Genomic DNA, 16,898 nt, shown 5'->3' with positions numbered 1-16,898 from the left:
TTCCAGTCTCACAAACACAATATCAAGTAACTCTTAGTATCTCACAATATATATATATAAATATGCAACATATGCATCGATTTCACGCCATGATAGTAAGACTCCGATTTAACATTTCGGAAGACAGTATCTGTGTCTGTATAATAGTATACATCTTACAAACAACTGGGATCACAACTTCCAGTCTCACAAACACAATATCAAGTAACTCTTAGTATCTCACAATATATATATATAAATTCAACCTTACTGGAATCCACATGTTCCAGCGACAATATCAAGTCATTTTTGCATAATAAACATATGCTTGTGCCATAACAGGCTTTAAAATATTTCCAGCACAACAGGCCAGACCAACCTTTTAATTTACTGAGACCTTAAGTAACCATATTTTTGAAAAATAACCATATAAACATAACCCAGCCATGCATTTTCACGCATGAGTCATCTTAAACATGAATTTCGCATATCTAACTAGTTTTCAACCGTTCCTTGTATTTTCACATATATTCGTGATGAAATATAACCCATAACCTCAACAGAAACTATTTACAACTCATTTTGCGCATATCTATGAATACAACACAAGTTTCATAGGACAATCCATCTTCCTTCATTTAAACAATTTGTCAATGCAGGAATGCTCAAAACTGTTTAAATGTGGCCATAAGGGAAACAAATATCATATGGAACAAGTAAAATAAACATAATATGTAAATTTTTTGAAAAACAAATATTTCACATTTGCATTTCTTAATTCAGTCTTTTGAGTATTTTCCTCAATGCATTGTTTCTTATTTTTTTTACGTTGTTTTTTTTTCTATTATTTTACTTTTTTTTTAAGAATTTTGTATATTATGAGTTAGGTTTTATCATTTTATAAATTTGAATTTCTTTTCGTGTCTAACAATCAATCAAAATAAATTTACCTTGAAATTTTGTTCAAAAATAGAAACAAAAATTTAATAAAAGAAAAGACTAGCTTGCAAAATTATACAAGAAGATAGGTAAGATGGTAACTTACAGTTTCTCTTCTTTCGTCTTGGCAGCGTGTCTTCGTTGGCAGTAGTACTTCGCTTGGTATTGTCGCAACAACCCATCTTGAAATTCGACATCCTGTCTGCGGCTCCAAAAATTGAAAGAGGTTGTGTAGCGTACACAAACACAACACGACACGAGTCTATACATTTTTTATGTTTATTTACACGGTGAAATACGGTGAAATATTTCGTACATACTTTCATGATTCATTTCGTAACTTCTTAAGTCTTAACAAATGTCATATCTAAAGCCTAACTTAATCTTAATTTCTACGAGACCCATTTCCTAGGTCTCAGTCCAGCCGGACTCCTAAGCCCTTCTGACTCGAGATATCTAAAACATCAATATATAGTAATTCTCTAAGATCAGTTGACAAGTTGACGTATAAAACGTGTGGGTTTGATATAATAAACAATTACATAAATGCATCAACAATATATCAACTTGACAGGTGTGTAGCTGGTGTACTGTCTAACCTAACTGATTATTTTACATGGTTTTCTTTTATTTGTCCACCAAACAAACTTAAAAAGTTTCAGTTATATTTCAGATAATGTCATATTTCGTATTGATAAATCCTTATACAATTTAAATACAATTCAACTCACGCAGAGATTTAAAAAAATATATCAATGAGATATTCCTTGACATAAGTTGTGCCACTAGCATCTCAAGTAAGTCCTATAATTATCTCAGCGCTCCGACTGGTGGTCTTGAGCCTTCATACAGCGATTGTAAGGTGTGAAGCTAAAGTCTTGACAAATCACCTGCTTTCATTTGATTTAAGAATCTAAATATTTGGTTTTCTAGTTAAACTGTATAAGGCCATTTGCTAAAATTTTCGGACTTTTGATTTCTGTATGTTTGGTAACAACATCCAGTTATGTTAACTTTGAATTTATGATGTGACTTGAAAAAACCCTTTCACTTTGGGCATAATCATAAAGCAAATAATTAAAGCACAAGTTCCAAGTCACATATCCTTTTTCTTGTTCCGCGTCTTGATTAAAACAAATGTCAGTCTTTATCAGCTTGAAGCCTATGAAACTGAAAAATAGCAAAATTAACATGTTAACTATAAGAAGCCAATTTAAAAACAGTGCAGATATCATTGTTCTTACTTGCTGACCTTTGGCATGTTCGCGTCCATGTGAAATGCTGCCAACTGCATCCATTTTTTAGCCTTGCCAATATTGTACTTTACGTTCTTATTACCTTCATCTTCAGCATTCTCACTTTACATGTCAGCAGTGACAACCTTTCTCAGCTTAAGGATCTTGCCGATCTGTATGCAAGGAATCTCATGACCATCCAAAGACACTTGGGGGTCAGCATCCCTCACCATCCCAGTCAGCCCCTGACAACCCTAAGTCAATATATTTTCGTTTTTTAAAACAAACTGAGCACATGTCTCGATCATACAACAACTTCTGTTACCATTTCAACGTGTTTAAAAAATTTCTATATTCTATCAATGCTGTGTTTTTTTCCTGAGCATTAATAGAATATAGGAATTTTTTAAACATGTTGAAATGGTAACAGAAGTTGTTGTATGTTCGAGACATGTTCTCAGCATTTTTTAAAAACTAAAATGTATTGATTGAGGATTGTCAGGGGAGAATATGTGCTTGTCCCAGTTTACCACACATTAGAACATCATATCCCAATATAGCATTATCTTTGTTTCAGCTACAATAGCATCACAAATGACCTCCAAAGATCCTTATTTTAAAGCAAACTTTGCTTTACCTTGTTCTTTAACGGGTACGCGACAAGGCTTCCTTCAGGCATCCTGCCAGTCTGACCTCATGACGAACATCTTCTTCAATCTTGTCACCTTTGCTGTGATAACATTTGTAAAGGGTCTTGTGTCCGCTATAAATACCACAGACACATTCTGAACTGTATAATTTATATCTGCTCCATCATAGCGACCCTTCTCTATTTCTGACCCCTGATCCATCGAAAGTGTTTCTACTTCCCTGCTTACATCAACCCTGTCTACCCTATATATCGTGCCATGGTGTATCTTAATTTCTTGGCCCCCATCATCTAGTTGGACCTCTCTCTGGCCACAAGAGCTGGTCCGTTGAAGTTTAAAAGGATAAGTCTGCTTTTCTGTCTTCTGGTAATGGCTTGTCCACTCATTGATTCTTTTCTGTACTGTAAACCATGCAGGCTTAGGGCAGTCCCAAGCAAAATGACCTATTTCATGGCAGTTGTAACACTCACTGTTGCGTTTTTGGCCTTTGGTTTCATTATATCTGGTGATATTGCATTGTGGCTGTGTGTGAGCTCTTTCAATCTTCTCTAGTCTTTCTAGAAGTTGCTGTTTGATAGCTGGTTGACTGTTTGGAATACCAACAGCTTTTCTGTCATGGTTTCGGTTATGCACTAGAGTTTTATTATTCTCCCTGAACTGTTTTCTGCTTGATAATCTTGCCTGGCGACAATTCCAACTATAAGTTTCCTCATTACTGCTAACATCACAGGCTGCATGTGCTCCTCTTGTGCCTTTTCTATTACTTCTGTCGTAATCACTCTTACCCGTACTTCTTATCTGTATGAAGTTGACAACACGGACGACCGCTTCATCTTTATTGCTTGGCTCATAATAGTACTCAACTGCAAACATCACACCATTATCATATAAGCCATCATGAAAACGCCTTGTCAAAGTTTCATCTCTAGTTCTTTGATCACGAAACCCACTGGCCTTATCGTAAATAAAATCTGGAAAGTAGATCCCTCGGAAGCACCGAGAACAAGACTAACAGTGAAAATTGCAGACTCTGTGTGATTGAGTCTGTTCATGAGAAGTCTCGTGAGATCAGCTGAAATCACTTCTGCTGTTTCGCCTGGTTTCTGCATTCGTCTGCTGAGCTTGGCAGTAAATGCCTTACAGGTTTCAATGACCCTATACCTGCTGTTTATTTCAGAAACTAAAGTGGCATAGTTGTGTAACACGTCTGGCCTCAATTGTGTGAACACAGCCTGGCCTACTTGACCCTCAAGTCTAGGGAGGAGTTGGTCTAACATATCTCCTGTGCTCCGCCCATACTTGGTAACAATTGCCTCAAACTTTGAGTGTCAAACAGACCAGTCTTTCTTTCCAGTAAATGACGATATCTTCACGTCAGTTCTAAAGCGTATTAACGGTCTCGCACAAGGCTCATGCGGCATGGTATTTAGTACAATCATTCAAGTATCTTTTACACTGTTCCATGATATAATAAGCAAATTGTGCCTTTAGTTTGACTAAAAATTAAATAGTTAAAAGAATAATTGTTATTACATAAAACAATTTTCAAACCTTCAAGAATAAAGTGTTTATTGTGAACCTCTCTGGCGTAAATGCGGGTGTTTATCCAACCAAAATGATATGGCTTCCAGTACTTATCTATATGGTATGATAGAATATAAACTAACTACATCAAAAGAAATTGAAATAGTTTCTTGTGGCACTGTTTTAGGTAATGTAAGGAATTCTATATTATCCCGTAAATAACTTTGTACTTTATTTAGAAAAGTAAAATATCTAAAAAGCAGCTAAGGCGACTAGTTTCACAGTTAGGGCCAGCTACAATTGGACGAAATCGTAAAATTTGAGAATCTACCACTTCAGTATATTCAGACTTAACTTCTTTACAAATGTTTTGAATTAAAGTGCTTTTTGTGGATTTTTTGTAAACCATAAAATGTGCTAGATCTCGAGTCAACATCTAATTTTTTTATTTATATTTACAAGACTTCTAATTTTAGAAAATATTTCTTTTTGATTACCACTTGGTATAGATTTATAATACGTCTCATCAGGTAACATTTCCATAATTTTGCTTTTACACCCGCGTTTACTCCATGAAAGATTTAATAAACATTTCTTGAAGGTTTGAAAATTGTTTTAGGTTATAACAATTTTTCTTTTAACTTTTTTACTCAAACTAAAGGCACAGATATGGGCAGAAACGTTGCACCTACATATGCCACTTTGGTCCTTGTTTTTTTTAAGAACAATTCGTCATATGAGCACAAAAACTGGACAACAGACATTTTTGTCAAAAATTACTTTTTTGCATATGTGAGTCCAAAATAATGTCATACATATATCCCCTATTTATTTTGTCAAGTTTTTATAAAAAAAAAAAAATCCTTTTTCAGAAGTTTGAAAAAACCTGCCATCTGCAAACCAATTTTTAATAAGAGCTAAAAACAGGACAAGTGCACTCGGCTTGTTTTGCACTAAAATATCATTAATTGCATAAATTCTAAACACAAAAACAAGCTACGTCCACTTAACTTGTTTTGGCAGCTATGATTTGTTAAAAGACAATATAACGGATAGGCAAACAAAATTTAAATTTGCATTTTATTATAATTTTAACATTAAATGAGTTTGAACACCAATCTCTACTGCTTAATGATCTTAGATTGATTTGTTTCTCAAAATATTTTTGTAATACTTACGTTATTCAAAGGTAACAAGCACGATAAAAACGTACATTCTATATATTGAGTAATTTGCCTTGCATGAAATAACTAAATCAAGTCTCTTTGATTTAGAAGATAGCAATGAACTTCTTGAAGCAAAAATGGTAAAAAAAATTGCTTTTAATTTTCATATACATTAATTATATAATTAAAGATAAATGAGCTCCAAGGGAAAAAGCCAGGCAAAACTAGATGTTGATCAAGACATAAGGGTGCTCAAGGTGCATGCTGCTCTCGTGGAAAAAAATAATTGTAGTACTGAGCTCTGGTGCATTTTCATGTATATTTGACAGATATACTCTTCCCACTTACCAGATTTGCTAGGGTAGCCAGCAGAATCTTGAAAACAAAAATGCTCTGGGGTCTAAATTATATGCTTTAAAACATGTATGCTTGCAGGTTTAAGGACCAATGGTGCATTGGGTGCACCCCCGACTCAGGTGGTGTATGCACAGTATTATATTATGTATGTATGTTTACTAAAATGTAGCAGGGTTGGGGAACCTCCTTAAGGGGAAACCCTATCCCGCAATATTTTTGTATAAATAGAAGTTTTACAAGATTATTGTTTCGCTCGAGAAATCTTTGTATTTTAAACGAAATCTTTATCATTAAAAAATCAAAACAATGAAGGGTGCTGGTGATGTTGGAGCGCTTATCGTCTTGAGCTCTGTTTTGTTTGACACAAATCAAGTTTCAAATCAATATATGCATTAGTTTTGGAGATAGTAACTTGTAACCAAAACATTAACGTTAACCAGGATTAAGGGTAAGTCCAAAAGGGGCATAATTGGCAAAATGCATGTCAGTCGTATGGGAGTTGATCCAGTTGGGTTGATAGTTTGACGTACAAAAAGGAAAATTTAAGCTTCAAAGCTATATGCCTTTAGATAATAGCTATATGTACTTGCATAAGGCATATCACATCTTATATTACATCTTAATTTGACTTTGACATGCATTGTCCGATTTCACAATAATTTCATACAAATAATAGGCATGGATAAACAATGTGTCATGCGCAAAAGTCATTTCGCTAGCTCAAAGGTCAAGGTCACAGTCCTTGGTTGAACTTAGCCAATTTTTGCTACATATATACTGATAATGTTGTCTTCGTGTCTGGTCCATAACGTTGATATGCATGGTTCGATTTCAAAATTATTTGACACAAATAAAAAGCATGGATGTGTCAGGCGCAAAACCAGGTACCTAGGTCTAAGGTCAAGGTCACACTTAGAGGTCAACTGTCACATACAAGAATGACTGTCCTGAGCATTTCTTCTTCATGCATGGAGGGATTTTGATGTAAGTTGGCTCAATTGTACACCATCATGAGACAGAATGTCATGCGCAAGAACCAGGTCCCTAGTTTAGAGTTACTTCCCTTTGTTGATACAGTAACTATAAATAGCTTATATTGTAACTTTTTTATTACTGGTCGTAGGGAAAATCAAGACCACCTTTCTGTAGTAAAACATGCATGTTACATTCAATTTTGAGATGTATTTTGACCTACCTCTACCTGGTAAGGGTTTTTGTGTGGACTTGCTTTTTTAAGATAAACTTTCTCATGTTGCGGGGGCATCCGTGTCTGTGACACATTTCTAGTTTGAGCTTATGTTATCACCTGAGCATTATCGGTGTTGCTGTCGGCATGAGCATTAGGTGATAGGGTTAGTGGTATACTTTAAAGGGAATTCCTGTAGTTTTTCATGCGCATCTCAAATTAGAATAAGAGTTATTAGTCTTTTATTTATTTTTATTTTTTTTTTTGGTCTCTTGAAAAATTATGAAAAATATTAATTAGGTCTGGAAGCCATATCATTTTAATTGGATAAACATCCGCATTTACTCCATGAGAGGTTCAATTACCACTTTATCCTTGAAGGTTTGAAATTTGTTTAAGGTAATAACAATTATTTTTTTAATTCTTTGTTTTTTAGTCAAACTAGGCACAATTTGCTTATTATATCATGGAACAGTGGAAAAGATATTTGGATGATTGTTTTATATTTTGAAAGCTATCATTTAGAAATATTTTGAAAAAATGCTGAATTCACTTCATAAATATATAAGTTTTAAAAGGCCGGTAGACTGCCGTTTTTGGATATTTTAGTTATAAAAGAAGGGACAGTAATTTCCACAGATATTTAGTCTAAAATTACTTATTCTCAACAATATTTAAATTTTAAGTCTTTTCACCCTAAACTTACTAAAACTAATATTCTTTTTTCTTTAGCTCGTAGACTGTGTACTATTATTTCGGACAAAAATATACTTAACACAAAATTAATACAATTAGCTTCTAATTTGATTAATAATGAATACCCAGTACATGTTATAAAACCTGGAATTATTAAAGCTATGCAAACACCCAAACGTATGTTATTATCAGTAAAGGAAAATAAAGAAAAGAAAAAAATCACACCATACATTTCTACATTTATTCCTAAAATAGAGAATTATTTGGAACTATAAAAAATAACGTGGAAATTTTAAATTCTGATTCCACTATGAAAAAAGTAATAGATAATACAAAAATAATTACGTGCAAAAGACAATTACCTAACCTTAAATGTATTCTAGTTAAATCAGAATTCAATGAAAATGTTACCCCGCCTTCAGTTAAAATGTAATGAGCTGTGGGTTATGCAAACACATTATATAAGATTCTACTTTAAAATTAAGCAATAAAATATTTTATGTAAAAATAAAAATATAGATTGAACTGTCCAAATCGCTTTGTATGGTTTGGTTAAGCAATGGATGCAAAGAGTTTTATATTGGAAAAAAACAGGTGATAAATTAAGAAACAGAAGGAAAGTCCATGATCAGCAAATAAATGATCCTTCAACAAGACAATTGCCTGTTAGTGAACATTTAGATCTATACCCTATTCGTTGTGTGGATTCACTTACTTTTTTTCAAAAGCAAATACAAATAATATCTATTAGGATCTGAATACGTTGCAACTTTTTTTTCTGCCGTTGCTATTTATTTATTTATTTTTTTTTTTTCTTTTTTTTTTTTTTTCTTTTTTGCGAATTTCATAATGTTATGCAGCAAAATATAAAATGGAACTTTATGTTGTGTGCGTCTTTCTAACGGCACAACACATCTGACGTCATGTCTGTTAACGCGCGCATGTTACCCGCGATGAGATTAAAATTTGTTGCAAAATGCACGTAATCAAGCATAAAATAAAAAGGAAATTTGTTTGTTTTCCATAAATATGGAATATATCTCACTGAGAAGTGAGAAAAATTCAAATATTTTCACGAGCGTTAAATACAGCCTACATAAATAATATATCAATACATTAGATAAATTCTTACCACGGCGTCTGTATGTATAAGTATTTCAATGGAAATTGAAATAAAGTAATTAACTGTAGTTTTTCTCTTCTAAGTATACACGTCTTACTCGTAAGAGTGGACTAGAGAAAGTGCGGGATTGGAAAGGAGTTGCGTGCGCAGAAAAGACCAATATATTTCTTTCTCTCATTCTTACTCCCATACAAAAACATGAAACGGACAAAACGATTAGATATGTACAAAACAAAGGACTGACAAGTCTTCACCAACTATACTGCTTCAGTGAACTTCGGCACTTTCCGCCACTGGCGTAAATTGACGAGTATCACCGATTCAATACCGGAAGATAAACACTAATGATTAAAATCAAACAAAATCGATTATGACGCATGCGCGAAGGTTAAGAGTTGAAATAATGGAACGCCACATCGGACATTACAATTAAACTATACTAAATATTCGACCTGTGACATTATTCAAATTCTGTCTTATATTATAATTAGATAATCAGTTTTTTATCTATTTTTTGTGTGTTGAACTGTTTTATTGATATTAGAGATGGCCACACTGAAACTTAGGATGTTTAATATGTTCTAACACTGTTATATATCTTGATGTGTTACCTTCTTTAAATATAATTTATTATTATTATTATTATTATTATTATTATTATTATTATTATTAATATAAAATGGACCCACAATATTCAATTTTTCCTTTTTATCAATTATTATGATAATAAAGTTTCAGCTAGGTTATCTAACGAACGTTACTTTTTCGATATTTTCAAACCAAAACTGAACAAATATTGATGACGTTATAATATAACGTTGTGTACACATGTATACACATGTGACGTTGCGTAGCAACTTCACAGTTTTTATATGTCTGCCCTGATGATTATTTGGGGATTTGCGGGTAAAGTCTGTATTAAATGAAACAAACTCACGTCTGGTTCATACAAATCTTTTCACTGAACAATATCCGTTACAAACAATACATCATAAGTGACGTCTAATGTCACGCATAAGTTGGTGTCAAATTAACGTCAATGTAATTTCGTGCTATTTCCGACATTCTGGGGCCACGAAAAGTGAAAGTACTGAAAGTTTCGTTTTTTAAATATATCAAAACAATTATAAAACACGTATCAATAAATAACGTTCGTTTCCTGATTAAATATTCCTGGTCATTGTCTCTAAATCATATATTTCACGAAATTGAAGAACACTCTTAAATTAAAGCACTGTTCATTTTTCATCGATCTCGTATTTTCTACTTATCTAAAGTCTCTTATTTTCATTGATCTCTAAAGGGTAAAGTCTCACGATTGGTCGGGTAGTATGTCCACCTCCTGTACGGAGTTTTGCTGCCCTGATCAGTCCGTCTTGTCCGGGTACAAGTTCCTTCACCACTGCCAGTTTCCATAACAACCGAGAACTGTCATCGTGCACCTGCACGACATCTCCAATTCGTATCGTCTGTTGGTCGCGACCACTTTGTATATGCCGTTCACGTAGTGATGTAAGGTAATCTGACTTCTATCTCGCCCACCAACGGTTAATCAGCTCACGCTGGACTCGAACTCATTTCGTTATTGTTTGTTGATTGCTATATCTGGTGCTAGGATCTGTCGCATCTAGTATCGCTGTAATTCTCCGTCCAGTTTATAAGTGTGATGGGATAATCGGCTCTGGATCTGTGTTGTCTGATGTGACGTATGTGAGAGGTCTATCGTTGAGGATAGCTTCTACCTCGGTAAGTGTGGTCTGTAACGCCTCAAAGGTAACGAATGCTCGACCTAACACTTTCTTTAGGGATGTATTTACGAGTCCAACCATTCTTTCCAAACATCCTCCAAACCATGGTGCTCTAGTTGGAATGAATTTCCACTCGGTTTCGGATCTGTTTAGCTGGTCTCTCAAGGTTTGGGACTGGAACATGGTCTTTCATGTGTTAGGAGCTGCGTAGAATGTTGCAGCGTTGTCTGATATGATCATTCTAGGTAGTGAACGTCTACTGACAAAGCGTCTGAAGGCTTGTATCAATAAAATTTCGTTGAGGTCATGCACAAGTTCAAGGTGAACAGCTGTAGTAGATGCACGTATAAACAAACATACGTAAGCCTTCGATTCTCCTCCGGTTTCTGACTTCACAAACAGCGCACCACTGCAGTCGACCTCTGTGATAGTAAATGGTGGCGAACTTTCTACTCTGTCAGCGGGTAACGGTGGTGGGTCGGTCTGGAGCACTGTAAGTTGGTGAGTTGATCTTCCGGCATGTTATACATCTCCGTAGTACAAATTTCACACATTGTCGTACCGCCGGTATCCAATAACGTTCTCGTAAGTGGCATATAGTTGCACAGATACCTGAATGCAGCTGTTTCTGGTGTACATCAAGTACGATAAGTCGCGTAAGTGGATGTTTCGCTGGTAATAAGATGGGAAATAGGGTATATTCATCAAGGGGTGTGCTGTGTATACGACCTCCACATCTGACGTAGCTTTCCCTGTCCATGTAAAGTCGTAATTGTCGTACCAGCGGAAGTCGTGATTTTCCAGATCGAAGGTTCTCAATAACTTCATTTTAGACTGTAGACTGACACTGTCGAATCAAGGTCGTTTCTGCTTCTCTTAGCTCCGTAACAGTAATAGCGTCAGCCATTCTATCTTGGTGTTGTGTTCTACAGTTGTCAATAAATCGCCGGACGTAGGCCGTAACTCGAGGTAGATTCTGAAGATTGTTGAATCTGTTTACGTCAATCGTATCTGGAATATGGGTTGTAGATTATAGGGATAATACACGTTTTTTGTGTGTTAACGTCTGCAGAAGCCCGCGGGATTGTTTGTGACCGAGACCGAAGGTCAATAAATCGCCGGACGTAGGCCGTAACTCGAAGTAGATTCTGAAGATTGTTGAATCTGCAGAAGCCCGCGGGATTGTTTGTGACCGAGGCCGAAGGTCGCGGTAACAAACATATCCGAAGGGCTTCTGCAGACGTTAATACACAAAAACATCACCCGACGACTAAATGTATTGTTTCCATATGTGATGACTTAACGATTCCGTTACATTTTTAATTACCATTCTGTTGTTCTTGGAAACGATAAACATGTTTTAAATATCCATAATCAAGGCCCAAAAATCAACAACATTACTAAAAGCACATACTGAAGCTTTTTACACGATTTTTTATCTCCCGTTATTACAAACATGAAATTACCAAAAAATATTCATATAACTTCAACATTTGGAAAACAGGAGGTCAATTGCAAGAATAATAACTTTACATTCGAGTTATTTTGAGTACGGACACATTTGGAGTGCGGATGAGTACGAACGTAATGTCAAACTTTCAAGCTGTTTATATAAATTTTTCAAGAGATTAGATAAAAACATATCGACTGATACTTACCAAAATCATAAATATGACTCCTAAAAACAAACAATCGTACAAGTTACTCGCGATTCTTAAATATTCACGGTTATCTACAAAAACTGAAACGACGCAGAATTCTAAAATGGGAGTAGACAAGGGAAGAAACGAGTATGAACATTGTTGGGAGCCGCGCATTTGGCGTTGGTAAGTGATACAGCAAAACATTAGATATGGTTTAGATTGCATCTTTTATGCTACAAAAAGAGGTTTTTATGAAAGAAACAAGACGCATATACCAGATGTCAATCTGCGCAGAAATACATATGCGTCCCTGGGAAAGCATTTCAAAAATAAAAATCGGGTATTAACAGCACGTGAATTGCCTTGTTTGCACACGATTTCTCTCCCGTTAATACATGGACGGATCCAGTGAAAAAAATAGTTTTTATGCAAGAATGTCGCGAAATTCGGGTAAGCTGGTCATCTTCGGGTTGTATTGTAGATAGCACAGTTTTGTCTTGAACTTTACATTTTGGCCACATTGTCTCGTCGGTTAACCAAGGCGGACCTGTAAAGCCATAGTTTGTTGTCTTGGTATTGGATTGTCGATATTCCACGGGTAAGTAGATCTGTGGGATTGTTCTGTGCGGGACAATATCGTCAACTTCCGGTTCCGGCCTAATTTCTGATTTCTTCTGACTCGTCTCCGTATATATCGGTTGGTTTTCTCCGGGTTACTCAACCAGTGTAGAACATTATGGCTATTTGACCAGTGATCTGTCTTTTCTATTCCTAATACTTTTCGTAGATATATAGAAAGTCGAGCTCCTGTTACAGCCGCCATATGTTCAAGTTTTGGTAGGGTGAGGGGTTTCAATGGTGCAACTCTTATATAAAAAACATCCAATAGGTTTCCTCTATATATATTTTTGTCTACCTACCGGTTTCATATCATAATCATCAGGGCAGACATATAAAAAATGTCTATATACATACGAAGAAAGTGAAGAAGATCCACTAATATTACATATGCGGTTTATTCAGATTCTGTCCAAATAATAAATATAAAAGAGCTCAGCCGGTTTCACGGCTTGTGCATATCTTCAGGAGTGATAATAACGTAGCATAAAAACGACGTCAAATGACGTCAGAATGAAGAGTCGTTACTCTTAACTAGTTATTTTTAGTATTGGTTAATTACAGGTTGAATAAGCTCTGGTTTAAATATAATGATAAATATTGTTCTTTTTCTTTTCTTATAATCGCGTTTGTAGATTGTAATTTATATAATTGAAAGATCATACATGATGGTTGTCTTTGTCCAGCACATTTGTCGAAATGGTCATCTACATATAGCATACGTGTATTTGAATATCCCTGGCTTGGAATTTTATGTGCCATAACAGTTACTACAGATGTTTGATAATATGATTATTCATTGCAGGTTCCGACAATAGGGGTGCTAGGTTCTGGTGGTGGATTCCGTGCTTTGACGGCTTCTAGTGGAGTGATGGGTGCCCTTGTGGAGTCTAGGATATCAGACATGGTCATTTATAACGCAGGACTTTCAGGCTCGGCTTGGTAAGAAAGAGACTTATAAAGAAGAGATGTTCTTTAATTCAACAATCAAGTGTTTTGTATCTTTTGTTTTGTTTTGTCTTTGTTTGTTTGTTTGTTTTTTGTTTGTTTTTTTTTTTTTTTTTTTTTTTTCGTTTAAGGACATTGCGTGTCTGTTTTCTAGGAGAGTCTCCATGAACTCTTCAAATACTAGTACAACATTAAAGTGCTTCTGTTCAATCATTCTGTCTTTATATGAAAGGTACTTGTCTACTTTGTACTCACACCCTGACTGGCCTCAGAAATCTCCACGTGAACTTCGTAATGAGTTACGGGACAGTATCGGCTACAGTCTATTCTGGAAGCTCAATCCATTTGGCTTATGGCGGTACTGGAAAAGAGTAAATGCAAAGCGTGATCAGGGACAGCCAGTCAGTTTAACAGATTACTACGGTCTTTTCATCGGTGAAACTCTCCTACAAGGGGTAATATATTCGTTAGTTTACATAAAGTATATTTACAGAATGGCTGAAGCTCTATAATGATCACTTAGGCAATATTTTGACACAACTTATCCCAGTCATTACTTTTATATCAATAATTTGTTGGGTTTTTTTTCAACACTTGCCGCACGTTATAAAGACCCCGGAAGCGCTAAATAATACAACTTTATTAAATGATACAACTGACGTTTAATGATACAAAACTGACACAAAACTGACGTTAAATGATGCAACCAACGCTAAATGATGCAAAATCGAGACTCGCTAAAAGATACAAAACTAACGCTAAAAAAATACAACATTTTAAGGTCGCTAAAAGCTACAAACCCTTGACGTTAATAGATACAAATTTTCTATAGGGGAATGTGGAGAATAATTACATTTGTTGACGATTTCACGAAATTATTATCTTATTTCATGCAGGACTTGTCACACGAAAATTTAAATATAGTTTTATGTGTTTTTCTGTTAAATAAACACATACATAATCTCAAATGTATTTTCCTGGAGAGCTCGCCGCCGTATATAAATGAAGAACAAAGTGGCATGTATTCGGTCTTTATACAATCTCTACGCAGTTATTAATACTTTAAGTGGTATAAATTAGAATTAGTGATACATTTTTAATGTTGAAAGTCCTTCAAACGTATTCACACTGGATAACCGGCTATCTTGACGCCCGCTGGAAATGTAACCCAGCTGGAAATCGGTAGGTAAAGTTTTTCATTTATTTCTATTAAAACGACATGGCTTACATTTACAATTTCTGGGCCAAATACAATCGTTACGTTTTGAGATATATTGAACATATGGCGCTAACAATTCCATCAGTTTGAAAAAAATGAGCAAAAATCCAAAGTTTTGCGGAAATTGTTTTGTTTATGAATAACCTGTGAAAAATTTTATCATCTGTCTAACAGATGTGTCCTTTCGGAACACCTGTATAAAGTTTCCGGGTTCTACGTTATTCCTGAGAAAGTATATTAGCCGTTAAATAGGCATGGTCGAAAAAATAAGACTGTCGAAAACGGCCATTAGTGCTGTCGTTGAACTCGGATGTTAACATTTATAGACTATCCTTTAACTCCGATGATTTTGAATACTTTTGTACGTAAAAAGTATTACTGGCAGTGATTTGACGGAAACGTAATTATTTTTAAGAATGGCACTTTCATTTCAAGAAGCTTTAGGACAACAGGTACATCAGGGCTACTACAGAAAGTAATTTCACCTGGGGTTTTGCAAGTGCAAATGATTGCTTCTGGTCGTCAGTCCGTCCTTTGAATTTCGTTTGAAGAATTCAGTATCTTTAATAAATCTCAAATGCCCGTTCTTGTTTTGAAAAGTGTTCTTAGTGTGGTGCTTGACTGGTGTATAATCTAGTTAGCGCATACATAATTATTTAACTGCTCCTTATGTAAGTCTGCCATTTTGTTTCATTCATAAGTACCTTTTCAACAAATACAGATTATTCATGGTCTAAACCGCAAGTTGTTGATTTATAGAGGCAAACGATTGAAAACGATTGTTTCAAATCTAAATAAGCAGAACTTTGCAAAATGTCACATGACTGTTAATCAGTTATTTCTTAACATGGCAGACACATGTAGCTTTAATCAACATATATAGTGGACGCAACTTGACCCCGATGGTTGACCTTTGTATTATAATACATAATGAGGCACAACCTATTATTATTATTATATATAGTTTATTTACGTCTTATCTAACATACATGTTACAATTTTCACAATTGACATAATAAAAAGCGAATGTTTCTAACATGTGATTGGTCATTCAATAAATGAATTATAAGAGACACAAAAACAGATTACATTCATAAACTAATTACATTGCATTATGTATTAATCATTTGCTATTGGATCCTTCCAAGCTAAACAGAAAAAACAGAAGCTTGTGCGACGTAAGGACTACCACCATCAACACAGTTGCCTCCATTATACCACAAAGCCCCTATAATCAACTTCTGCTTAATTTAGACAGATCCAACACCATGACTGTTGACAGTGATACAAACATTTTTTTCTATTATTTAATATTGAGTAGCAGGATTTTGCAGCGGTCTTGGCAATATCATTATTAGATAGAATAAAAGACAATTTTTGCTCATCTGATGAATTTTGAAACCCATTACATATGCATATTGCTTTATCATACAGTTCATTTCTAATGTCCAAATAAGCCGGACAATGTAAATGAACGTGAATTTCATTTTCTACTTCATTTCTGCAGACTGGACAGATCCTGTCATTTATAGAAAGACCTTCGTATCGACCCGTCTCCAACTTAATTTGTGCGACCCAACAACAAAATTTCGACAGTGCTGGTCTGTGTTTATATGGCATTAACATTTTAACATACTGTTCTGTTTCGTATGCAAATTTAAAATTTCTGTATGTTCTTAATTTAATAAGCCCAGTTCCATTAGAACTGTTTACTGTATGGAGTGATTCTATCCACTGATCTACATATTCATTCATAACCTGCTCTTGTATTTTATTCAACAGTTCTTTTTGTACAAATGAACATTTTCTCTACCTATATATTCAAAACAATTATATTTTCTAAGTAGTTCTATTACAATAAAATTCC

General features: G+C 34.8%; 1 protein-coding gene across 1 annotated transcript in view; it reads left to right on the top strand.

Annotated features, from left to right (window-relative positions):
• Positions 1-14,344, top strand: part of LOC128553653 (cytosolic phospholipase A2-like) — a 50,480-nt gene extending 36,136 nt beyond the window's left edge. Inside the window, exons 7-8 of the mRNA XM_053534830.1 lie at positions 13,670-13,806; positions 14,045-14,344. Coding sequence (XP_053390805.1) covers positions 13,670-13,806; positions 14,045-14,324 — 417 coding nt within the window. The 3' untranslated portion in view covers positions 14,325-14,344. The remainder of the gene's footprint in view (positions 1-13,669; positions 13,807-14,044) is intronic.
• Positions 14,345-16,898: the final 2,554 nt, after the last annotated feature.

The sequence above is a fragment of the Mercenaria mercenaria genome, unplaced genomic scaffold, assembly GCF_021730395.1.
Source record: "Mercenaria mercenaria strain notata unplaced genomic scaffold, MADL_Memer_1 contig_4148, whole genome shotgun sequence".
NCBI classification, from domain to species: Eukaryota; Metazoa; Mollusca; class Bivalvia; order Venerida; family Veneridae; genus Mercenaria; species Mercenaria mercenaria.
Note: the sequence above shows the minus strand (reverse complement) of the source record. Positions and strands in the feature narration are given on the sequence as shown.